The sequence below is a fragment of the Diabrotica undecimpunctata genome, chromosome 1 (genome assembly GCF_040954645.1).
Source record: "Diabrotica undecimpunctata isolate CICGRU chromosome 1, icDiaUnde3, whole genome shotgun sequence".
Classification (NCBI taxonomy): domain Eukaryota; kingdom Metazoa; phylum Arthropoda; class Insecta; order Coleoptera; family Chrysomelidae; genus Diabrotica; species Diabrotica undecimpunctata.
Window position 1 is genome coordinate 91,832,329 of NC_092803.1, and position 27,753 is coordinate 91,860,081.

The 27,753-nt window shown below is 35.0% G+C and overlaps 1 protein-coding gene across 1 annotated transcript; it reads left to right on the top strand.

Annotated features, from left to right (window-relative positions):
- Positions 1 to 24,042: 24,042 nt before the first annotated feature.
- Positions 24,043 to 27,165, top strand: LOC140433639 (uncharacterized). Its single transcript, XM_072521620.1, has 2 exons — positions 24,043 to 24,363; positions 25,955 to 27,165. Exons 1-2 carry the CDS (start codon positions 24,216 to 24,218, stop codon positions 27,163 to 27,165), a joined length of 1,359 nt encoding a protein of 452 aa, XP_072377721.1. The 5' UTR covers positions 24,043 to 24,215.
- Positions 27,166 to 27,753: the final 588 nt, after the last annotated feature.

A 27,753-nucleotide genomic window follows, 5' to 3' on the forward strand; every position in this document is an offset into this window, starting at 1 on the left:
ATAGTAATTAGTATACATATGTAAAAACGTTGATACAATATAATTACACTATATAAAAGTAGCAAAGAAAAATTCTTATCACTAGGCCATTTATTCAAAATAAAAATAGTCCTAATTAAGACATTAAATATTCAGGTTATAAACCAAAGGTTAGAATAGGGCATATATAAAAACAAAGAAATTGTGATAAAGTTACAATTAATAAACAGTGTTAAAATTGTTAAGTGGAATATCGACTTGGTATCTACCCAAGTGCATAAATTCATGAAACATATTTGGCTGCGGCAGAGTGTCTGTTCAAGTTTGAAATGCGCCTTGTACAATATTTTAAGGCATGAAATATTTATAAAACTTGAAATAATTGTGACACTCGTAGAGCTGTAACAATAATATAAAATATATAGTTTCGCTTGAAATATATGTTATGCGAATATTCCTGCAAGGAAAAATGTTTAAGAAAGTTTTTAAGAAAAAATGTTAAAGTAAAAATACCATAATTTATTTCCGAGGTGTTGGAAAAAATTTACTTTTATAATTCAATTTTTTCGCCGGTTAAATCAGCCTCGAAATTATTCTAAGTTTTTACACTTTTATTGAGAAGTTTCTAGAAAGACCAAAACTTTTAAACTGAAAATATATTACTTGTAAATGAAATTAGGTAAAATTGATTTCTGCAATCTTCCAATATAGTTGTAAAAATTAAAATACTTAGAATATAAAAAAAGAAAAATTCTTCAATAATTTTTTGGGGATTAGGTAAAATGTAAAAAATGTAGGAAAATTTAAAATGTCAATGTGGTGTTTAAACACTTGTAAAATTTCGCGGTTAAAATGTCAAATTCAATTTACACTTGGCAAAGTTTGTAAATATGACGAAAAGTTTTAACGATTTACACTTAGAAAAGTTTGTAAAATTTTTAAAGGAAAAGGAGAATTATTAGTCTGTTTAAACACTTACGTGGGGCTTATACGGGAGCGTCCCGTGGTGGTGGAGCTGGCCTGATGTCGTCTACGTGGATGACTCTGTCGACATCTTGATCTCTACGTACTTCGTACGTATGGTCGCCTGCCACTCTGAGGATGGTGTGCGGGCCCGTCCAGGTGGGGCCGAAGTTTCCTTTGGTATGGTTCCTCACCAAAACTTGTTCGCCTTGTAGGTAAGCCCTGGGTTGGCGGACATCCTCATTCTCTGGGAAGAGATTCCTGGCATATAGGGTGGCTCGTTGAACGGCTCGTTCGACCCTCTGCTGGCGTGTCTCTTCTCGTCTCACCTGGTGCTCAGTTTCCTGAAACCTTCTCGGTCGGTAGCCCAGTAGAAGTTCAGCCGGAGTCTGGCCTGTGGCTTCATTTTGGCGGGTACGGAGGCTGAAAATAATATCGGCCAGGTAGGATTCCCATCTGGGGTCCTCAGGGGATGAAACTCGTGCACGAAGACCTTTCTTTAGTTCTTGGACTCGTCTCTCTACCGGGTTGGCCCGCTGGTGGTAGATTGGACTTCGTTCGCTTTGGATATTGTGTTTTCGGAGAAAGCGTTCCCAAGCATCTGTTCTGAATTGGATACCATTATCCGTAATGAGGGTGGACGGTCTGCCCCATCTGTTACATATTTCTTCTTGTAGAAAACGGATGATATCCCGGCTTTTTGCGGCTGTCGAACATCTGTACTCGATCCAATTACTGAGGCAGTCAGTAGCTAGGAGAATATACCTATTTTTGGTACCTCTTGCGGCTGGATACGGTCCAAGAACGTCGAAAGATATCCTTTCCCAAGGATTTACGGGCTCTCTGGGAATAATGGGTGCTTTTGGCTGTCTGGCTGCGGCCTTCGTCGTGGCACATATTAGGCATGACCTGACATATTTCGTCACATCTTTTGAGATTGTTGGCCAGTAATATACCTCTTTAATGGCCCTTGTGGTCTCCTCCTGGCCGGGGTGATTTGCTTCCTCGCTGTCGTGGTAACACTCCAGGACTTCGGATCTGAAAGCATCGGGTACTAGGATTTTTCTATCGTTTTAGCCGGCTGTGTAGTAGGCTGTGTTGTTTTCTACTACAAATTCTTCCAGCAGGCTCTGCTTAACTTCGTTCCTCGGGCCTCTGGCGGTGATTCTATGCCATCTTCGAACGAAAGTCTGCATGCCGGTGTGCACCTGGTGACTTCGTGCGATTCTGGTTTGCAGAGGCATTTCTCTCAAATCGTCGAGGATGGGGTGTTCTGCCCCTTCTTCTTCGTCATCTAAAAGGCAGAGTAATGGGAAATCCTCTGGTTCGGCTTCAGGCAGAGACTGTGTTGGCCAGGAGATTCGGTTAATTTGACTGTCTATGTCTTCTTCTGTGGTTTGGTCATCTTCTGCTGAATTTCGTGAGAAGTGATCAGGAAGTTGGTTTTCTTTTCCTGGTATATGGACCACCTCGAAATTAAATTCCTGTAGTAGCAGTGACCATCTTGACAGTTTGACTTTATCGGCTTGGTATTTGTCTAACCATAGCAGCGCTGTACTGTCGGTGAGAAGAGTGAATTTTTTCTCCTGGAGGAAGTGACGAAATTTCTTGAGTGCCCATTGCCCATATAACTGCTAAGCACTCTTTTTCGTTTATATGGTATTTTCTTTCGGCTGGTCGAAGTTTAGTGGAAGCGTAGGCAATTATCTTCCGTTCTTCGGTCGAATCTTGAAATAGGACGGCCCCCATACCATATTCGGAGGCATCAGTCTGCAGGCTAAACGGCTGGAACATGTCAGGTCACTCTAGGTGAAGATCTCCAGATAGGGCTGTTTTCAATGTGTTGAAAGCTGTCTCGAGATTTTCTCACAGTGTTTTTCCAAGGAGTGAGTATCTGTGTCGGTTAATTTGTGGCCCAAATACTCTAACGTGTTGGTAGCAAACCGACATTTCTTCAACGAAACCCAGAGTCCATGTGTTCTGAGTCGCTCTAGGACGAGGTGGAGATGCTTCTGATGATCTTCCCAGGAGTTGGAATAAATGATTATATCATCCATGTAGACCTTTACAAATTCGTCTATGAAACCAGCAAAGACTGATGTAACCAATTTTTGGAAGGCTGCAGGTCCATTTTTGAGTCCGAATGGCATAACTACGAACTCATAAGACGATCCGTCAGGTAGACTGAATGCTGTCAGCGGAATCGAATCTTTGTGTAGTGGTATTTGCCAAAAACCACTCTTTAAATCTAATGTCGAAAATATTCTCGCCGTTCCTAGCTCTTTAAATGCATCGTGGATTGGCGGTAGGGCGGAGACCTCGTCGATTGTTATCTTGTTGATTTTACGATAATCAACACAAAATCGAGGCGTGCCATCCTTCTTCTTGACGATCACCACTGGGCTGTTATAGGGTGATCGACTTGGTCGGATGACACCTGCTGCAAGCATCTCCTGGACTTCATCGAACATTATTTTTTTCTTAGCTGGAGCACATTTAAATGGCTTCGTATTGATCGGCCGTGTGTCTGTCAGCTTGATTTCCATCACCGTGTCTCGGGTAGTGGGTTGTTTAAGTTTATCGTCGAAGACGTCTTCGTACTCCTGCAGGAGTTCCTTTACGGTTGGGACTGCAAATTGTGGAGCTTGGTCATCTTGGAGTTGAGTCTTTGAGTTGCATTGTTTGGCTGAATGCGACTTCCAGTAGAGGACTTTTCGTAATTCTTTTCCCACGTGTAGACATTTTCGGTTTCTTTTTGGAGCCATGGCATACCCAGAATTAGATCTTGGTTCAGATCTTTGACAATGGCACATCTCGTTGTGGACTGGAAACTTCCAAAATCGATCGTGACTTCGACTGTACCCTGACTATGTGTAGTGGTGTGTTTGCAAGCCAACTGGACCATTCTCCGCCTTTTATGAATATCTGCCGCTTGAATCAAGTCAGGATTGATATAATTCATCGATGCACCGGTATCGATGAGGACCTGGACTCTCTTTGAATTGATGTTCGCATCGATTCGTGGCAGATTTGAAACTTTCATGGCGTTGATTGGATTAGGTTGGGGCACCGCATCTGGAGAGAGGCTTAATGGGTGCCCCTTTCGTCGTTTCCCTGGTTGTTGTCGGGGTTTCGGCGTTGGTTTCTGAGTTGGATTTCTATTTCTCCAATCATCTATAGTCTCAGAAGTTCTCGGTTGCCTTTGTGAAAATTGTCTCTTGGCTTGGTTCTGGTTCGATTGTTTTGCGGCTTTTGGCGGGTCAGGTTGTCGATATGCACATCGTAAAATATTGTCGTCTGCTTCTAGTTCTTCGCAGATTCGCCTTAGGTCTTCTTCGGTTCTCGGCATGTTGTTGCGAAGATTTTTCCTGATTCTGGGCGAATTAGGTTGGTAATGGCCCTGCACCGTTCTTCTTCGTCGATATGTGGTAATAATCGTCGAAAAAGAGCCATCTTGGTTGAAATAAATTCGGCTATTGGCTGATATTTCTGGTAATGTCCATATAACTTGGACATTAGTGATGATCTCTTCGTTGTATTGTCGAAGTGATCGATCAGCCTGTTTAAAAACGTCTCGTAGTTTAGACCAATCGTGAATTGGCTCTGGGCCGATTGAGCTGCCTCTCCTATTACTGATTTTTCTAGGATGTAGGCTATCCAGTGTTTGGTATCGATGTTCATATTGCTCATGTGGTCTATTATGTCATCTACGAATTGTTGTGGATTTTCGGTATCATCGCCGGAATATTGAGGTGGTGCAGGGATCCATTTTGGTTGTGGAATCTCGATCTTTTTCTCCTGGGCTTCAGGTTTGGGTTGTACCAGTGTTAAAGCTGTGACTGCTTGTATCAGCGTGGACAATACTGTAGCCAGGTCTGGGTTGTGGGTATCTTCTGTTAGTTGGGCGCCATGTCGTACGGCCGTAGCGTCCTCCTGGTTTTCAGGGGTTTCTGGACGATCTACAACCGCCGCTCGCGAAGAGGATCTCAAGTTTCGAGAGTCCATCTTCGTATTTAAGGAGTTTATTGAGATACCGGCCGTTATGGGCAAGAAGTTCCGCGGAGCCTTTGTGGTAGGTGAGGGGACACCGACAATCAGAATTCTCTAACAGTTCGAGCTTTCTTACAGACAAAATATTCTTACACTGACTTATATGTATTAGAATTCTAATGCGTGGTGTATATCTCAAATTCCACAAAGATGTCGGCCTTCTCGCTTCGTGTAGCCGCGTTCCCTCTCCTCGAGAGAGGTACAAGAATGCCGGCAATGTCGACCCTTCCTGCTGCCAGTCGCTTCGTATAGCTACCTTTTTGTTAACAGTAATTTCTATAGTTACTATTTACATAAGGTTTCGGAGACGAAGTGTTATTGCAGCTCAACCTGATCGGAAAAGCAATTACAAGTCCCCGTCGGGGCTTTTATTCGCTCTTTACCGTGACAGGCCCAAATAACGCTGTGGTCAGTTCGACACGATTTGAAATAGTTATAAGACCAATGTCTTTTCTATCTCAGAAAGTCGTGTTCTACTGTCAGGAAGCGTTTTGTAATCGACGCGCCGGTTCTCGTACACTTGATGATTTAACTTCTAAATTGGATAACCATTATTAGGTATTATTCTTCAATTTTTGGACGTCTTCGACGATAGCAGGATATTGATTAATTAATAAAACTCAAAGGTAGCTTAGTAGCGCACCGAACCAACAAGGTCTTACGGGGCTAGTAGTGTATGACGACTGGATCCCGTTCGGCAAGCAAGCAAGCAATTTGATTAAACCCAGCCTATGAGACATGTTCAACCCTAAGAATTACGTTCGGGTGTAACAATTCATTGGAGCGAGGTGTGTTAACTCGAGTATATACAGGAGTCACCCCACCGCGCTCCAATGCTCTAGACCATCCCTTTCCCCCTATAGCACTCTGATGCGCGATAGGGGCACAACTATCAGCCAAATGCTCTTCATGTGGAGGTCCTGGGTACTAGAACCCCAACATGGTTTCCTAACCGATTGCAAAACTCAGGACAGCGCATTGTCGCTATGATCCTGTTATCATGATGTGGCTTATCCGCGAACTAAAATTGCTTACTTGGGCCTCAAGTCTCCGCTCTGAGCCTAGGCTCAGTTCGACGACTTGGTGCTCAAGGGGTTGGGCCCTACGTGCCCGGGTTTTGGGGTTTTTGTTAATTTTTTTTGGTGGCTTACGCCGGTTTTTGTTAGTATTTTTTAATTTTTTTTGGTGGCCGAAGCCGGTTTTTTGTGTTTTTTATGATTTTTTTGTAGGTGGCCCTGAAACAAAAAATCAGAATTAGTGTAAAGTCCATACTATAACATTGAAAATATATATATATATATATATATATATATATATATATATATATATATATATATATATATAAACAATATAACAATATAGACTTTATCGTCTATAGGCAACTGGGCCCACTCTGTGCTTTGCGATAGTCTTTGGTGTTTTGAGCTACGAACTGTCTTCTGTGTGCGTTGTTGTTATTTTTGAGGTGTTTTCTCTCTGGTGTTTTTGTTTTCTCTCTAGTGTTTTATTTTTTCTCTCTGGTATTATTTTCTCTCTAGTACTTTTTATTTTATTCTACTATTTGTTGTTTTGGTCTTTTGTGCTTCCATCTGTGGAAAGCGTCATACCTCATCATCTCTCTAAGTATGTGATTGGGGTGGTTCTCTATATCTGCAAACTTTGTCCTGGCTTTTTCTTTCATCGTGTCTGTCACTCTGATTTGTTGCAATTCTCTGAAGAGGAATCTTTCTGCAACGTATCTTGGTACGTTGACTGCTTCTCTAAGGCTGTTGTTGTGAGCCGCTTGTATTTTCTTTTTTGATGTTTTGCATACATGTCCCCAGGCGAGGGATGCATATGTCAGTATGGGCAGTATTATGCTATTTATTAGTCTTATTTTTGTTTTTATTCTGAGTTTACTTTTCCTCCCTGTTAGTCCTCTTACAGAAGCTCTTGCCATGTTTGCCTTTTGTACTGTGGCTTCTACGGGTTTGTTGAATGTTAGTCCTTTATCCATAATTACTCCGAGGTATTTGGCGTCGCTTTTCCACTCAATGGGATTGTCTTGCACAGTTACCTGTTCTTCTGGTTGCTGATGCCTCTTTTTGAAAAGTACAGCCTGTGTCTTATCGGAGTTTATTGCTATTTTCCATTTTAAACTTCATTCTTCTATGTCGTCTAGTGCTGTTTGGAGGTTATTTACCGCAATGTCTATGTTTCTATGTTTGGCCGCAATCGCTGTGTCGTCGGCATATAGGCTTAATAGTGTACCTGGTGTTCTAGGTATGTCTGCTGTCTATATTGAGTATAGTAGGGGTGACAGTACCGCTCCCTGTGGCACTCCAGCCTCCGGGTTCCCGAGTTCGGATAAGACTTGTCCTATCCGGACTCTGAAACGTCGGTTGCTCAAGTACGACGAGATCAGCCTTGTCATTGCTCCACTGTACCCGTATCTTCTCATTTTGTATATTAGTCCTTTATGCCAGACTCTGTCGAATGCTTTGCTTACGTCAAGGAAGGCTGCTCCTGTGTATTTTTTATCGTTGAATCCAGCTGCTATGTACTCTGTTAGTCTGAGCACTTGTAGCTCACTGGAGTGTTCTGATCTGAAGCCGAATTGGGCTTCAGGTATTATTTCTAATCTGTCTGTTTCCGCTTGTAATCTGCTGAGTATAATTCTCTCTACAATCTTGCTGATTGCAGGTAGTAAGCTTATTGGCCTGTAATTTTGCGGGAATGTGCTGTCTTTTCCGGGCTTTGGTAACATTATGACATGGGCCTCTTTCCATCTGTTCGGGAATTTCTTGAATCTTAGCATTGCATTTATGATGTTAGTTAAGTATACTATAGCTCTCGCTGGTAGATATTTTAGTGCCCTATTAGTGATTTGGTCAGGTCCGGGTGCTTTTTTCGGCGAGCTATTTTTAATCAGTTCGTTTATCTCCTCTGGTGTTGTATGAGGGATAATTTCGTTTGGATTATCAGGTCTTTCTCTTTGTCTTTCGACTTCTTCTATGAAGTCGATGTCTTCGTCTGGGTGGTAATTTAATGTACACTCTCTCTCGAGAGTACTCCTCATTACCTCTGCTTTTTCCTCTATGGTGTATACGATTCCATTTTCTCCGTGTAGTGGGGGGATTGGTTTTCTGTCGGTTCTCAAAATCCTCTGGAGTCTCCAGAGGTTTTGCATGTGTGGTCCTTGTTCTTCCATATCTCTTATGTGATTTTCCCAGCTTTCACTACGGTGTTGTTGTAGTGCTGTTTTGACCTCTCTGTTTAGTCTGTTTGATCTGTTTTTGTCTGCCTGATTCCTTGTCCTTCTTGCTGTCTGCTTTGCTCTGTTCTTTTCCCTTATCAAGTCTTTTATTGCTTGTGGTATATCCTTAAATCTTCCAGAATGCATTTCTACTTCCTCTTCTGTGGTGCTGTTTCTGAGCGCTTGTTGGATGATGTTTTCCAACTATATTTATTCCAGTGCTCACGAGTCTCTTAAAGTTTGTCCATTTTGTTTTCTTTTTAATTCTTCTGATTGAACTTTCTTCCTCCCACGTGCCTAGTTCTAATAGGACGGGATTGTGGTCGGTTGTGCCTTCGTTTAATGTTTGTAATTCTGTTTGTAGTCCTAGATTTTTTGCTACTACTATATCTATGTGTGTGGGAAGTCCGTTTCCTGGATAGTGAGTAGGGTCTGTTGGGCCCATTGCCATAATGTCTTCATTATTTTCGATGTAGGTATTTAATAGTCTTCCATTTCTGTTCGTAGCTCTGTCGTTCCAATTAGGGGATCTTGCGTTTAGGTCTCCTATTATTATTGAGGGTTCGTTATTTAAGAACGTGTTCAGGTCGTCGTCGATCAGTAGATCTTGTGGTCTCACGTAGGCGGAGGTAATGTTGACTTCTCCTTGCCTCATTTGTATTCTTACTGTTGTTGCTTGCATAGTGTTTAGTTGCGGTGTTATTATTCTGATGTGCTCTATGCCTTTTTTCACTAAGATTGCTGTGCCACCTGATCTTGCTGTGTTGTCGTTCCTATATATGTCGTATCCTGGGAATTTTATACTTATGTTGTTTGTAAGTTTTGTTTCTTGTATTGCAACGACATCCATTTCGTATCTATTGACCAGTTCGTCCAGTATATTCTGGTTGGTCCTTATGCCTCCTGGATTCCAGGAGCCTATCCTCAAGTATCCCCTATTTGCTTGCACTAGTTCAGTGCTAGCTTTATGTCTGCTATCGCCTCGTTGACTACTCTAGTTAGTAACTCTTTCACAGAGTTAACTAGGCCGTCTTGGTGTTGCCTTGAGATAAGGATGGTGTTTTCCTTATCTTGTGCTTTTGTTGTTGCTGCCTGGGCGTATGATGGGCCGCCGGGAGTGATTTGTGGCCTTCTTTGCGCCGTTGCGTTTTGTCTTTGTTGGGGCTGCTGTTGACGTCCCCATGTAGGGCATCTTGGGCATCCCCTGAAATTGGCTGGGTGCTGTCCTTGGCAATTTTCACATTTTGCCTTTTGATCTTTGGGCAATTGGCAGCTTTTGCTGGAGTGTTCCTCTCGCAGCGGGGTGCTTTAAAGCACGCTCTCTGCGCGTGATGGTAGCCCTGGCAGTTGAAGCACTGTGTGGGCCCTGTTGCTTTACGTAAGTCCTCTATTTTTATTTTCATGTGCATCAGGTTAGTGATGCTTTTTAGCTTTTCGGTGTCCTCCCTCTCCACCGTCATGACAAACATTGGTAAGTGTCTTCTGTCGCTCTTTCTTGAAGTCATGTTCTTAATCGACACGACTTCTATTTCATACTCATCTCTGATGGCCTCGAACATCTCAGTCGTGTTCGTAGTTGGAGGTAACCCTCTCAAAACCATCCTTGGTTTGATATCTTCTTCCAGTGGGAATGCAATCCATTGAATTGGATTTTCTTCATTGAATTTCTCAATGATTTTTACCATTTTTCGGTAGTCCTCGGGGTTCTTTGCTTGGATAAGTGTTTCCCTTCCACTTCTCGACAGCTTGTTCGCTGTGATGATTTGTTGTTTTTGTGCAATACTTAGTATTGCACCTGTATATCTCACACTCTGTAATTTGATTACAGGTGGTTTTGCCCAAGTTTTCTTAGGAGCAACTTCAATGTCCATCTGTGACGGAGACGGAGGACGCCGATCGGCTTTTGCTTCACCTTCCTGATGTTGTTTCGAAGGGGTGAGGGGTGGGAAATCTTCTTTTCTTCCTTTTGTTGTTTTGTCTTCTTTTTGTGAATTTTTTGGGATTGTTCCCGTAGCTTCGGCTTGAGTATTCTTTGGAATGGCTCCTGTGGTTTTTTGTTTCTTTTTTCCCTGAGTTTTAGGGTTTTCCTCCGGTTTTGCCTGATTTTTCAGGTTGTCTTCTTGTTTGTTTTTCTGTGCCTGGTTTGCCAGGTTTTCCTCAGGATCTCCCGTTCGAAAGATGTGCTGCTCTTTTATACACATCGTGTTTGAGAATTTTCAGCACACTTCCGCCGAGAGGCCAATGACAGCGCAGTTAATAACGAGCGCTGTGGTTGGCCGGCCAAAGTAACAATCTTTGTCGTGATTGGTTACCTTGGCGACAATATATATATATATATATATATATATATATATATATATATATATATATATTGTTATGATGTGTTTTTTGTTTGAATGATGAGCAATGAGTATTTTTAATAATATAGGGTTTTTATCGCGGTTCTCAAAGAATTAGCTTGTAAGTACTTTTTTAAATTATCTTTATTATAACTATTATGAAACACACATATATATCTAACTTAGCCAATGTAAATTTAAAATAAACTATCTTTAAATTGATATTCTTATAAAACTAATTAAATTCTATAGACAATCTACAATTTAAACAAAACTATCTTCAAAATTGAAATTGTTATGACACTAACTAAATTATATTAACAAAATTTTGTACCTTTCTTTCACTGAATGCCTAAATGAACTGTTTTCTACTATATAGATTCTAATCACCACTGAATGTCTTCGTACTTCAGTTATCCTTGTTTTTTGTGAAATTATTTTTTCCAATTATCAGCTTCTACCAATTTAAGATATAGTTTTCTTCACCAGCATTTATACACCACCAACCAAACCAGCAAACAGCATTTATATTTATTCTTCTTTTCAATATACCAATATCCACTTATTATAAGTTGATTTATACTAATCTCCAACCATAATATAATTTAATTTCTTCCAATATACTTTTTTTAATCTTCAATAATTATTTGTGTATAATTATAAATGTGCATTAAATTATATGCATAATTTTTAATCTTCATTTAACTCACTATATTAAACAATTGGACTATCTCCAACTAACTTTCATATTTCTTATAAAACTGCTTGACTGATTTACTAAAACTGTGAACAATTGACTTCACTAATTAATTGTGTCTATCTTCTACTAACTTTCATAATAAACTGCTTGACTTCTAACTAAAAACTGCCCTCTTGAATCCAAATCACGGGTATTTATATCTTTTCAATCTTCCAGAACCATCTGGTAAGAAATCATGTTCCAATTTGTTCTATCACTTCTATATAGATGTTCTCGAAAAAAATATCTGTTCGATCCACCGCCATAATCATTATTTCGAGAATGTTCGACTGTAAACAATGGTCACACTCTGCACTCTGAAGAATTCGTTAATGTTCCATTGATAATTTTGTTGACATTTAGGCTTTTCAGATCAGAATAAACATTTAAATCATCAAATATATATAAATTAAACACCTCAAACCAACATTATTATTATAACCCCACTTATATTCGTATTATGATTAATTTCTATCTGTCAATCCACTGTATAGTTGGTTGCCTAAGCACATGGCTCACTTAAATCTATTTACAACATTAAAATTACTAAAATACAACTTTTTACAATTATTATATGCTAATTTATTAAAAATGCCCTCACATAAATATATTTTTATTAAATTCTCTAGTATATAACTTATTTAAAATAATCAAATACTTTTTTATATCTAATATTATATAGTATATAACTTATAAATTATTTTCTATAAACCCCAATCGTCACAATATATATATATATATATATATATATATATATATATATATATATATATATATATATATTGCAATGTATAAAGAGGATTACCTACAAAAAACTGGAGAAATCTTAAATGATACTAAGTATTACACTACACTTAGAAGGAGGGAATCCTGTTTGTACTGTTTCATTTTTATGCCCTCCTAATGGACCAATAGCACAGCTCCTCACTGACATCTTAACTAATACTTATAATTTAAACAACAATTTTTACATTAAACATTCATTTGATTTTAGGTCTTTCATTCATAATTTCCAATTACCACAAAATTATGTTTTAGTTAGTTTTGATGTAACATCTCTTTTTACCAATTTACCTTTAGATTTAATCATAAGTAGTGTTGAAAAACATTGGAATGAGATTTCGCAACATACTAATATTGACTTATTACATTTCAAAATGCTTATCAACTTTTTTTTTTATTCTAATATTTTTATATTTATTGGTGTATTTTATAAACAAATTTTTGGTAGTCTTTTGGGATCTAGTCTTTTACCCATTCTAAGTAGCTATGTCATGGATGATGTTATCAGTGATTGTATCAACAACTGCACTTTTTTCATTCCTTTTATTAGAAGATATGTAGATGAAAATCAGATGGTTCAGAAAACCTATGTGTAGTAGTAGATTTTTAAGCTATTACTCTCATCATTCAAATAAGATGAAAATGAACCTTATAACAGAATTAAAAGCACATATTTTAAGGCTTTCTCGTCCAGATTATATACAAGAAGATCTTAAATTGTTAAAAAATATTTTAATTGAAAACTCTTATCCTCCAGATATGCTACATATGATGCTTTTTTCTAATATTGTTAATATAAATAACTTAACACCATTTTTTGCTAAATCTCAGAACATTATATCCAACAATCAGAACATCTATTATCATTCACTACCTTTTATACCATCATTAACACCTAAATTAATACAAACAATTATTAACAGGTTATTTGTTGGATATAGATAAATAAATTTAAATATTTTCTAGCAGTGTCATCTATTGGCTACTTTACTAGTTGAATAATGTATCACTTTCCTTTTTTACTGTAGTAGCAAAATTACAGTCATAGAGTAAACACGTGTTTCATTTTGTTCATCAAATCTCCATTTTTGTTCCAGAACTTTATAATTTCTCAATAGGTTATGTGCCCAGACGTCTAAGTGGAAGATTTCCGATTAGTTCAAATAGTGTAGTACGTGTTCATTCGGTAAAAAGTTAGTGGATTAACAGTATCGAAAATGGCTGTAAACTATCTTACAAGTGTACCGCGTTTAACCGGTAGGGACAATTACCAGGACTGGTCGTTTGCGGTTGAGAATGTCTTCGTTCTAGAAGGATTGTCCAAGTGTATCCAGGAAACTGAAGAAGACACAACACTTGTTGCCAAAGCTAAAGCTAAGTTAATATTGACATTAGATCCATCCCTATATTTGCATGTAAAAGATGCTTGCACGGCGAAAGATGTATGGGATACGCTAAAAAAATTATTCGAAGATTCAGGTTTTTCGAGGAAAATAGGATTGCTTCGAACGCTGATATCTTTACGGTTGGAAAACTGCAATTCCATGGAATCATACGTTAATCAAGTGATCGAAATGGCTCAGAAATTGAATAGGACCGGCTTCAAGATTGATGACACGTGGGTGGGGTCATTACTTTTGGCGGGACTTCCAGAAAGGTATATGCCCATGATTCTAGCTATCGAACATTCAGGAATCGCTATTACCACCGACGAAATTAAATCGAAATTGCTTGATATGCAGATAGACGGCGCTAGCAGTGGAAAGCAGAAAGCTTTTGCTACAAAGTCGAGTGAAGTTAGCACTAATCATGTCAAGAACGTCAACAAGAAAGACAAGAGAAATATAACCTGTTTTCGTTGTAAACAGAAAGGTCATTTCATGAATAAGTGCCCTAATGCTAATAATAATGCGTTTAGTGCAGTGTTTTTAAGTAGAAAATTTAAATCTACAGATTTTTATATCGATTCTGGATGCAGCACGCATCTTACAGCTAGAAAAGATTGGTTGAGAAATATTCGAGATGGTAGTATGTCCAATATATCTGTGGCTAACAGTGAACTATTAACGGTAGAATGTGCTGGTGATATGATGATAACCACAATTGTTGATAATAAGAGATCTGAGGTAAGCATAAATAATATATCATATGTTCCTGATCTGACAACAAACCTTTTATCTGTTTTTCAACTGATAAAAAATGGAAATTATGTTATATTTAACAATGCAGGTTGCAAAATATACAATAAAAATGGATTGATTGCAACAGCTGATTTGATAGACAATGTATATCGTTTAAATTTTGAAATGCCCAATAAGCAGAAAGCTTTTATGGCAACTACAATTAGTAGTGAAACATGGCACAGAAGATTTGGTCATATAAATTATAAAGACTTAAATCTAATGAAGAATGGTTTAGTAGACGGTATAAATTGCAACAGTAATATAACAAACAATGATGTATGCAAAGTATGTTGTGAAGGAAAGCAGACTAGACCCCCATTTAGTTACAGAGGTAATAGAGCTAGTGCTTGCTTGGAGATTATCCATGCTGACCTGTGTGGACCGATGGAGATGACTTCATTAGGAGGTTCTAGATATTTCTTTATCCTTCAAGATGATTTTAGTAAGATGTCTTTTGTATATTGCCAAAAGGGTAAAGATGAAACTTTTCAAAATTTTCAAAATTTTAAATCTTTAGTAGAAAAACAGAAGGATACTAAAATAAAGATTTTGAGAACCGATGGAGGTGGTGAATTTTTGAAAATTTTCTAACAAGTAATGGAATCATTCATCAAAAGTCAAATCCTTATTCTCCACAACAAAATGGTGCTGTAGAACGATTAAACAGATCGATAGTGGAGAAAGCAAGGTGTCTTTTGTTTGACTCTGGCCTCGAAAAGATATTTTGGGCTGAAGCAGTCAACACTGCTGTTTATCTAAGAAACCGTTCAATTGTAACAGGTGTGACTAAAACTCAGATAAAAATTTGGACCAACAAAAAACCCGAAGTTGCTCATCTAAGAATCTTTGGATCTGAGATAATGATGCTGATACCTAAAGAAAAAAGGTATAAATGGGACAAAAAATCAAAGAAAACTGTGCTTGTTGGTTATAGTGACAACATTAAAGGTTACAGATTATATGATCACGAAATAAAAGATATTGTTATAAGTAGGGATGTAGTAATAAATGAAAAATCAGTTGATGTTTCAATCACAGTTGATGAAGAGTTGTCAGGATTATCAGATTCAGTGGGAGATAATCATGAATCATGTCAGGAACAAAATCATCATAATGAAACGGACACATCGGTTGATGAAATTGCTGAAGACAACGATCCTGATTACTTATGTAACTTGCCAAACTTACCAGATGAAATCAGGAGATCAACCAGAATACCTAAGCCAAAAAGGTTTGATGATTTTGTGAGTTATTTGTGTTCGGATAGTGACTGTGATCCAGTTAGTGTCGAGGATGCCATGTCAAGACCAGATAGTAATCTATGGTTAGCGGCTATGACAGAAGAACTGCAGTCTTTCCAGGATAACGCAGCATGGGAAGTGGTTGATGTTCCCGAAGATGGTTGTGTAGTGAAGTGTAAGTGGGTATACAAACGAAAGGTTGACAACTTAGGTAAAGTGAAATATCGTGCAAGACTGGTAGCAAAGGGTTACACTCAAAAGTTTGGAGTTAATTATAATGAAACCTTTTCTCCAGTCATAAGGCATTCTACATTAAGACTTTTATTTGCCTTGTCAGCAAATTTGAATTTGGATATTTTTCATCTTGATGTAGCTACGGCTTTTCTAAATGGTGATCTAAAGGAAAATGTTTTCATGACTATACCTGAAGGTTTAGAAGTCTAAAATAACAAAATTTTAAGGCTAATTTTAAGAAAGCCATATACAATTTAAAACAGTCAGCTAGGTCTTCGTATGAAAAAATCGATAACTTCTTAATTAATCTAGGTTATAAGAAATCTGATTATGAGCCATGTCTGTTTATGTTGATGATTTTTTTATTTTTTCTAACGATTCAGATGAATCAGATAATTTAAAATGGAAATTAAATGAATGTTTCAAAATTAAAGATTTAGGAGAAATTAAGAATTGTTTAGGTATGAGAGTAACTCGTAATAAAGAGAATGGTGTTATAACTCTAGATCAAAAATCCTATATTGAACAATTGTTAAAAAGGTTCAATATGGAGGAGTCAAAAGAAGTTGCTACCCCAATGGAGATTAGTTTAAGTTTGAATAGAGAAGATAATGCATCTCCTCAAGTGCCTTATCAGAATTTAATAGGGGGTCTTATGTATCTGTCAGTTTTGACAAGACCAGACATTTCATATTCTGTAAGTTATCTCAGTCAATTTAATAATTATCATTCAGAAACGCATTGGAAGCATGTAAAACGAATATTAAAATACTTAAAGGCTACAAAAGAGTATTAATTAAGTTTTTCAAAAAATGATAATTATTTAAAAGGTTATGTAGATGCGAGTTGGGGGAGTAATTCTCATGACAGAAAATCTTATACTGGTTTCTATTTTCAGTTTTCTGGTGGACCTATTGTCTGGGAAAGCAGGAAACAGAATAGTGCTTCTCTGTCAAGCACGGAAGCTGAATATATAGCAGTATCGGAAGCTGCTAAAGAGGCTATTTTTTTAAAGAATTTGTTGTATGAAATGTTGGGTTTTGATGAAATTGTTATACTATATAATGATAATATGGGAGCTCAGAAACTAGCAATAAATCCTGTATTGAATAGAAGAACAAAACACATTGATATCCGATATCATTTTGTACCGACATCATTGGCTACTTTACTAGTTGAATAATGTATCACTTTCCTTTTTTACTGTAGTAGCAAAATTGCAGTCATAGAGTAAACACGTGTTTCATTTTGTTCATCAAATCTCCATTTTTGTTCCAGAACTTTATAATTTCTCAATATTATTGACAATATAAAAATAGCAACAAAGAACATCAAAACTATTTCATCTTTCGTCCCAGTCACATGTGAGATTAAACGAGCGATAAGAAGTATTGACTTCAAAAAGCTGTGATAATAACACCTATTTCAGTTCATACAAAACTCTATTATTTTATGCAATATAAAAAAATTGTTTAAAGTGGAAGTGGTATTTATACGGACAAAAGGACATGTCTATATAATAGGTAATCAGAGAGACTGGCTGGCCAAAGATTAAATAGCAAAGGGTGAGATTTTAACCAAGATGCTCATCAAGTGATGCAATAAATCACGATCAAGCTAGAATATATAAAGTATGGGGAAATAATGGAACCATATTTCAAGCATGTCATATAAATTCATATTTTTCAGCATCTAATTATATATTTAAACATAACCTGGGCGATATTTCTATTGTTGTGAGATTAAAAACTTGACACGAAAAATATGCCACACATCTGCATACATTACGTTACATACACACCTATTCTGGAACTGATTTTGTTGTACTTGGTCGTTTTCTGCTTTCTGAAAGAAATTTTCGACGTGTCTGTAGGTCAAAGTTGTCAAGTTTGTAGGATTTATCAGATTTTAGAAGAAGTCCTAGTTCTAAACCCCTGTCTAAATGTTTTTTAGTGATAAAATGATATTATCCGTTGGTTTACGGCACCTATGCTGAATACAAGTCTTTATATTTTTAAGGATTGTACGAATATTAAGCTTTTGCATAAAATCTATAGCACTTACAACAGCATTCGCTCCACGTATGTTTGAAATCACGATTTTTAGTTGGACTAGATTTCTTTTTCAATGAACTATTGCAATAATTTAGTTTGGATTTATTTTCCATGATTCCATGGCTTTACCAAAATTTGGTGAATATTCCAAAAATTTAAATCACTATTTGTAAATATTTAAATATTTAAAATATTTTTAAATATTCCGGCATATAAATAAATATTTAAATAACCGGCAATCAGATATTTCACTGGCAGCAGTATTAGCAGTAAGTCCTCTTGTAAGTAAAGAACTATATATTGTTTTTACGATTTCTCTAGCGTCAGCAGATAAATGCTTTTTCTTTGCTGGAACACTGGAAGAAGCACCATCAATGTTTTTCCACGGACGCCACATAATGCTGTTTTATAGGTATAAATAGGTATAATACTGGTAACACTTGTAACACTTTCAACTAAATGAAACAAAATGTATATTTAAAAATTTCTCATCGGTTTTATATACTTTTACAAATTATACAGAATAGAGGGAACCTGTTTAATTATTCCAGGAAATACTTAACGATCAACAAATTTATTGTGGTCATTAAAAGATCAACCATGAAATGTGACACTCACTGTTAAAATGTTTACAACTTTATGAAATAAAATGTATTCTAATCGTTTTTATACTACCAAGAATTTATTATACAAACAAGATAACGACACTCCACAGTAGCTTCAATTTTACATGAATACTTACCTGCTCAACTAATGTTGACTAAGCTGGGGTACTTGCGGTCGGGTTTTATTGGAATCATTAAGCACTCAACCATTTTTCGGGAAATAAACTATACTTTCCACAGACATCTGGTGACCATCTGTAACAATCTGGCAACGGGTGATTTGAGGATTGCCAAATCTATCAGCTTATCTACCAAAGGCAATTGCCAAAAAAAATTTGTAATAATTAACTGCAATTAATATGAGAAGAAAAGAGTATTTATTCGTTTGTGTTGTATATAAAAAAATAAAAAAATTACATAATTCATATAATAATATAATAAAAATGTATTTTTGAAAGTTTCTCTATTTGTAATTGAAGCCTACAACATAATATACATTATAAAGACATGACAACACAGTCAAACGTCAAAAATTTGTTCTGTGAATTTAATTGACAGCTCCTTTGTAGCTATCTTTAATGTGACCAAATGTGAAAATTGTCCCATTCACATTATTTTTAGAATGACATTTACACAATTAATTTAATATCTAATCCCAAATTATGATTTTTAGGGCAGAAACAATCTTCATAAGGACAACATAATAAGTTCACCATTTGTTTAGAAATATCAATAGCATGATGTTAAATTGATATACTATTCCACAAATATGAAATCTACCATTTGTCTTCCTCAACAAATCAAGTCTGTCTAATGAAATGGATCTATCAGTGTTATTATTTAGTGAAGTGTTAAAAGTATATAGAAGACATTATTCAGTCTCTTCATGATATCTGAAAATATCATTAATATGAAATATGCCTCTAAGTCTATTATCTGCATCTATCAACATATAACTATTGATTGCATTCTGATTTGCTATTATGTATGAACTTTCAAACATTGGTTGTAATTTCTACAACAGGTTTTTCTAAAATTCCCCTTTCTAAGTGAACGAATTAAAACTTTATCTCCTTTTTGAAATGTCATTGGTTTTTTTAATTTTCCAATTTTGTCTTCTAATATATTTTTCAGCTTTCGTCATAATTCTGTTATTCACCCTTTGCATTACTTCTTCTAACCTATCCTAATTATATTCACTAATCCATTTTCTGTTTCCTATATGGCCAAACATTAAATATTCTGGTACTTCCTCTGTAATTAAATTATGTGTATTATTTAAAAAATATTCTATGTGATCTATATGTTGCTGCCATCTCCCATGTTGATCCTGGCATACTATTCTTAAGTATTTTATATCTTTAGTATATTTAATATATCTTTCTGCAGGATTTGCCTGAGGATGTCTGACACTTGTAAAATGAATGTTGATCCCCTTTTTCTCACAAAAGGCCCGAAATTTTTGGTTGTTAAAATATGTAGTGTAATCTATTATGCAATTTCTAAATGGTCATGTTTCTTCGAAAAACTGATTGATATAAGTATAATTTCAATGTTTTGACATTTGTTCTTTAGCATGGATATAGTTTAATAAATTTTGTATATAAATCAACTATCACTAGTATATGCTTTTTTCCTGTTGGACTGGGAACTAAATTTGAGATGAAATACATGGAAACCGTATTTTTTCATATGCATTAGATTTATGTGTTCTGGTTTTTGAAATTCTTTTCTTTGTTTATTTGACATATTTGGCATTGGGTAGTAATTTCTTTTGCTATACTTATGTCATTCTTTGCAAAATAATTATCCCTAAATCGCATCCATGGCTTCCTTGAACCTATATGCATGTAATTGTTATGTAAATCTTTCAATATTTTCCTTGCCAAAGTTCTACTTATCAATATTGTTGGGAGAACGGAAAACGCAGCACGAGATGCGTACGTAGCATTAAAGGAAGCGGCTACAAAAATGGGTTTAATAATAAACACCAATAAAACAAAATACATGAAAATAGGTACGCAACCACAAACACTACGGCCACTTGTTATAGAAAATGACGTCATCGAAGCAGTTAACGAATTTGTATACCTGGGAACGCTCGTCAATACTGAAAATGACACTACCGCAGAGATAAACCGCAGAATTTGCACGGCTAATAGATGCTATTTTGGGCTTAATCTCCTTTTTAAATCTACAGTTATATCAAGAAATACAAAAGTAAAACTCTACAAAACAATAATACGCCCAGTCCTAACATATGGTTCAGAAACCTGGACTTTAACAAAAAGCAATGAAAGCATGTTAGGATGTTTCGAAAGAAAAATACTAAGGCGCATCTATGGAGCGGTAAATGAAAATGGTGTCTGGAGAAGACGATACAACTTCGAACTCTATAGGATATCCAATCCAGTGCTTTCTACTAACTGATTTAATCCAATTTTTATTGTTCGCTGCCCTTTTTGTGATGTATTTTCTAACCTTGACAAAGCATCTGCCACTATGTTGGATTTTCCAGAAATGTATTTGATTTCAAAACTGTATTCACTCAGTATTAGGCTCCAACGGTGTACTCGACTGTTTCCATATTTGTTATTTAATATAGATGTTAAAGCTTGATGATCTGTTTCTATGGTAAATGCATTACCCAAAATCTTAATTTTGTGACACAGTGTATGATACTTGCTAATTTTAATTCTGAAACTGAGTATCCCTTTTCATGTGGCTTTGTAATTCTTGAAATGAATTGTATCAGGTATTTGACCCCATCGTGTGTTTGTAAAAATACCCCTGATAATCTCTCTATTGATGCATCTGTTCTTAATATGAATGGCTTTGTGTAGTCAGGATGATACACTTTTAAATTTAACAGAAAATGTTTTTGATTTCTTGGAATGCTAGTTCTCTCCTCTTATCCCATTTCCATCGTACACCTTTTCTCAGCAGTTCAAGTAATGGAATTTCTTTTCTTCTTAGATCTGGTATCATCCTTTTATAATAATTAATTATACCAATAAATCCTCTTAAAGTTCTTAAATTGTGTGGTGTTTTATATTCCTGAATGACCTGTGTCTGTTCTGGATCCATTTCTATTCCCTTAGTGTTAAGTTTATAACCTACATATATTACTTCTTTTTGAAAATATTTACATTTTCCTTGATTTATTTTTAGTCCAAGTTTGTCTAATCTGTTGATTATAATTTGTAGATGTTTTTCATGATCCTCAGCCATTTTATAAAAAATTAATATATCATCAATGTAGTGAATTACAAAATGTTCATATTGATCCAAAATATTATGAAGGCATCTACATAGAGCACTGCAAGATAATTGAAGTCCAAATGGCACTACTATGAATTGATATACTACTCCATCTATCTGAAATCCCGTATACTGTCTACTTTTTCTTTCTAGAGGTATTAACCAGAAACTATGCTGTAAATCGATTTTAGTGAAAAATGACATTCCTGTAATTCTTCCTAGTATTCCATATATACTCATTGGTGCTTCAAATTGCTTTTCAGTGATCTTGTTAATATTCCTTGCATCCAAACATAACCTGATTTCACCTGATCTTTTATGTACTACTACTATAGGGTTTAGAAAATGTGTATCTGCATTCTCAATGATTCCATCTTCTAACATATTCTTAATCGTTCTGTTTACTTCTTCTCTATATTTATATGGTATTGGGTATGATTTTGTTTTAAAATCTTTTTCGTCTTTAACTTTTATACTATGGATATAATTTTGTGCAATTCTATTTTCTTTATTGACAAGTCCCTTGTGTTGCTGCAATATGGAAATGACTATTGATTTATATTGTTCAGGGCAACTTAAACCTTTTCCAATTTTACGCACTCCACTTCATAGGCATCCATCTGCTTAAAATTTCCATTCCTTAAATATTTACTACAATTATTCTTTGCATTCTTTTGGGACATCTCCCTATCATCAAAATACATTTCTTCTCCATATACATCATTACTTTCTTTTAATAATATCCTATCCATTTACCTCCTAAAGTTACCATTTTTTCTTCAAAATCTATCTTTACTTTCTTCTTTTCCAATTCGTCATTTCCCATTAATATATCAACACATAAGTCCTTGACAACAAATCCTTGCATATTAATTTGTTTATTAAGAATATTAATTTTAAAATTGGCTAGTTTATTAATTTCTCCCAACTTCTTATTATTTGTACCAACAATTTTAATTGTTGGAATCTTTATTATATCTGATAGTTTTAATGTATTTAAAATAAAATTTTCCGAGAAATTAAATTAATAGATTCAATAATTTTATCTTCATCTAAAGAAATAAATTCAGAAGGTTTTTCATAATGACAATGGCCTAACTTGTAATTCAGAAAGTTTACTGAACAAAAGTTGGATTGTTAGAATTGTCAGATTGTGTCTGACCACTTGGATCTAATGCCCTGTGTCTTTCACTACTTTGGCTGTCTACTCATATTTTCTTGCCTTGTACTATTTCGTTCTCTATCTTCGCAGCTTCTATTCCTTCGTACATAATTTACCTGTCTCTTGTAATTAGGTAGTTCTGTAGTTCTATTGTTAAAATCTTGTCTTATAATTAGTATTGTTATTAAAATTTTGTCTATTATAATTAGTAATGTTATTAAAATTTTGTAATTTTATTATTGTTATTAAAATTTTGCAAATTATTACCATATCTATTATTATTATATCTCTTACGCTCCCGAACTTAAATGATTTTAAATATTGAGTTAAAATTGTAGGATAATGTTAGTTTATACCTTAATAAGAAGTAAAATTTTTAGCATAATTTTCTAAGTGACATTTGACAGGATTCAAGGACTAGCACAATGCGCTTCATTAGTGGTGACGTCACGCGTTGAGATAGGTTATGGTCCTGTATCCAAACCATCGAGCAAAAAGACAAAAGAGGGAATCTAATCGTTATGAAAAGGCGACCAAAAAAGTGGCCTCTGATGGCGCACATATCCGGAAATGCGAATGTGCCAAATTTAAATTTTCCGACACTTATTAACAGTAGCTATAAAATAGTTTTCAGAATGTGTCTTAGACGAAAAAATTTTAATTAAATATTAACGATAACAGTCTAAAATGTGAAACAATTGTTAAAAAACTTCAATATAAATAAGATTTCATGTGACAGTTGGGACAAATAATAACATAACCCAACTAAATTTGATTTCTTAAACAAGGAAAGACTCTCTTTCCTTGTTTAATTTGGCCTCTCAAGATGGCACTTCCTGTCTAACAATATTTTTGCCCCCACTACCTTTACATTCCCTCTTTTGTCTTTTTGCTCGATGATCCAAACAAACCAAGCGTTTTATTCTGATTACCATAAGCAGATTTTTAATACATCGATTTTGTACGTTTTTGTTGAAAATAACTGCAGTTTTTCGCTTCAAGGTATGTAAAATGATGTATATTCAAAGATACGGTAATTATGTAAGCCGGAACGCGTCAAAAATGCCAAATTTTTTGTGGACTTAGCCGAAAAAGTGAAAAAGAACTCAAATTTTAATGTTTTCTTTGCTTTAAACTAGTAAAAGTGCCTAAATAATCAAAAATACAGAAAAAATAACAAAAAAAGTACTATGAATAAAAATAATTTACTGTCATCGCCAGTTAACTTGGCGGTGCGCACAAACCCAAAATTGCTTAGTGGCTTAGGTGGTGGTCTTTAGTATCCTCCCAGTTATCAGGTGCGTAACACTTAAGTGATTTGCAGCTATTATTTTTCAGACTTCTTATTATTTCGGATAGTTAAGTGTATTTGTGACAATTTCTAACGATGGCGTTGAAAAATAGTAGAAAGAATAATTCTGTTATCAGTGGACAATCTCGGGAGATTATATTTAATGTGTTTAATTATTTCAAAAATATTAAACTCGAAGCAGAGACCCTAAAAACTGTGAAAGAAAATACAGCTAAAGCAACAGGTAAGTTTGTACTTACAATAAATTAATTTTAATTAGACGACTTCTAAATAATAAAAAAACCGCACTACGGTGGTCTATTTGGACCAAAAATAACTCTATATTTTTATTTCATTTTAATTATATATTATTTTTAAAACACAATAGTTCTATTTCTATTTATAAGGCATTTTCTTCCCACTGGTGGAAATATTTTGTTTGTTTATGTCTACCTTGTATTAAATTAAAATAGATCAAAAATAGGTGAATATTTGACATACATAATAATGTTGACAGCTTACCACACTTACAAAAAATTTAAATTATTCGTTATTTTACAAAAAATGATCCAGAGTTCAGCACAATTCTATTACACATAAAATACAGAAAAATTAATCACGTGGATAGTTTCTTAGGTTTTTTGCTGATTACACACCTCACAGCAAGCTACAATATGATACATGTATATTTGCAAAATTTCGGGTTTCCCTTTTCGTACAGTATTTTCAATGCCCTATTTTACCTATGAAAAAAAACCTATGACAAACAAACAAACCTATGATTTGTTGACAAACCTATGAAAGAAAACCTATGGCTTGTTTTTAAACCAGGAGGAGTAATTCAAATTTACCTTTAATTTTTTTTTACCTTTAATAATTTTATAATGCTATAATATTTATGGATTACCGTCGAAGGCCGTCATGATCAACCCAAAAAGAAGATATAATATATTTGCCGAATTTTCTAGCGACTTTCTTGGCTGTGAAACTTTTTAGTTTACTCCTCCTGGTTTAAAAACAAAACATAGTGGAGGATTTGGTTGATTTTGTGTCGGCATTCCAGATTATTGCATAACAGTTTGTCGAATATACGAGAGCAAATATTATCCTCCACGGGTGTAATTTCCTCAACAAAATAATTGTTTGCCTACGTTTGGAAGAGTATGTCATAATCCCACAGGTATTTCCCTCACTATAGTCGAAGTTGTTATTTCACGTAGATTTTACTAAAAGACATTCGAGACATTATAATATTTACTTATTTAAGACTTAGAGTTAATGGATTTTGGGAACAACTATGACCTTGAAAATGCCACAAAGAATATAACTAAATATCTCTTTTCTTACTCAGACTCTTTAAAGTCTTTTACAATATTTTAGAATCGAAGATATGTAATTATATTATTAATGTATTGGATTTTGACAAGAGCTATGCATTACGCCTATTTAGTACACAAGTTTATGTGAAATGTTCAAGGTCATAGCTGTTCCCGAAATCCATTACCTCGACCTGTATAATTTGTTTACGATTAAAAAGACATTAATAGATTACGTCAAATTCAAAAAAATATTACTTGCTAATGACATAAGTATTTGTATAATACAGTTAAATAGCAAAACAGGTCAAATATTTCTCAGTATTTAAAATTTGGTATTTAAAACCCATTAAATTCATGACTTTCTCCTAATGACTGATTATGAAAGCGGGCGTTAAATTAGTTAGGACTAGTGTAATATATTGTGTACTGTCTTTCGATATGGCAGTAAATATAGACATTTTTATACACCTACATCCTAGATAAAATAAATCACTATAGTTACTAATTCTTTTACAGGCATTTCCATCAGAACAATCGAAAGAATAACAAGCGAGGCAAAATGTTCTTTGAAAAATACCGGCAGAGTCCATTTTTCCAGTCCAGGCAAAAAACGAGTCAGTAGATCAATCATAGATTTGCCGGAATACCAAATAAGCGACATTCGCAGAATAATTTACGATTTTTATAAAACAGAAAAATGTCGGGTTACGGTAAAAAAATTAAAACAAAAAATTCACAACGATTTGGATATCACAATTTCACAAACATCTTTAAGGCGACTTCTACGCAAAATGCAATTTCGTTGGAGGAAAACCGAAAACAACCGAAAAGTGCTTGTAGAAAAAAGTGCAATAAGAGCTTTGAGAATAAAATATCTGAGGCAAATCAAATATTTTCGGAGTCAAAATAGGCCAATCGTGTATGTTGACGAGACCTACTTACACAGCGGTCATACTTCTTCAAAGAACTGGACTGACGAATCAACCAAGGGGTTATTTTCAAATATTTCCAAAGGTCAACGACTAATAATAGTGCATGCCGGTGGGGATATGGGATTCATAAAAAATGGGTTATTAATCTTTAAATCAGGTTCAAAATCAGGGGCTTACCACTCTGAAATGAATTCAGACAACTATGGAAAGTGGTTACAAGAACATTTATTACCTAATTTACCTGCTAACTCGGTATTAGTTTTTGATAACGCACCTTATCACAGCATTCAGTTGGAGCGGGCGCCTACATCAAACTCAAACAAAAATCAAATGATAGAATGGTTAATGCAGAAAAATATTTCATTTACACCTAGTGCTTTAAAACCTGAACTGTATGAAATAATTAAATATCATAAACCTCATCATGTAAAATACAAATTCGACGAAATTCTACGTGCGCATGGCCATATTCCTTTACGTTTACCTCTTTACCATCCTGACCTAAACCCTATCGAACTAATATGGGCGACAGTCAAAAATAATATAAGGCAGAAAAACGTTACATTTAAGCTAACTGACGTACAAAAACTCGCCGAGGAAGAATTCACTAATATTGATGCAAATGAGTGGAGAAAACGATGTTACCATGTCATTAAGAAGGAAGATGAGTATATGGACAGCGAGATAGTTGCTGATAACGGCACGCAAATAGCTCCAATTATTATAAATCTTGACAGTGACTCTTCCAGTACAGAGTTTTCTTCTTCCGAAGATGAAGATGAAGAAAATTATTAACAATCAATTAATTTTCAAATAGATACCACTTTTCAACACGGGTACTTGTTTTAGTGTTATAATAAAACCAAAATATTAAAATTAAATAATTACTGTGTTGCATTTATTTATACAATATCCTCCATTTAATTTGAAACCCAATATCAAAGTAGATTTGTGAATTAAACTCAGTCAATATTTTATAATTTGTTTACTAAGTTAAATAAATATTATAAACTGTTGTATAAACAATGGCTTACTATTTAAATTGAATAAAACAAAATTACAATTTCATCTTTCTAATAATATATTAAAGCTTGCGAAAAATATTACTTTTTTAATTGTGTAATAATTATTTGACCTATACCGCTACGCTACTGAATATACTTATCAGAAATAGTAAACCAATAGGATGAATCATAGGGCGTAAACATAATTTATTTCTCTGTGACGTTGTGCGTACTCTCTCGCCAAGTTAGCTGGCGATGATTGTACATAAAAAGCAAAGAAAAGTATATATACATGTCTTTACAACGTAACTAAAACATATTAAATATCACTGTTTTTTACTGTTAAATTATAAAAAAATGGGTAAAATTGTGTAAAATA

What these genes read in the sequence shown, in the direction of transcription:
- LOC140433639 (XM_072521620.1), top strand. Translation starts at nt 24,216, where the DNA reads ATGGCGTTGAAAAATAGTAGAAAGAATAATTCTGTTATCAGTGGACAA. An exon ending in AAATACAGCTAAAGCAACAG is followed by an intron (nt 24,364 to 25,954) that starts GTAAGTTTGTAC and finishes ATTCTTTTACAG; the next exon opens with GCATTTCCATCAGAACAATC.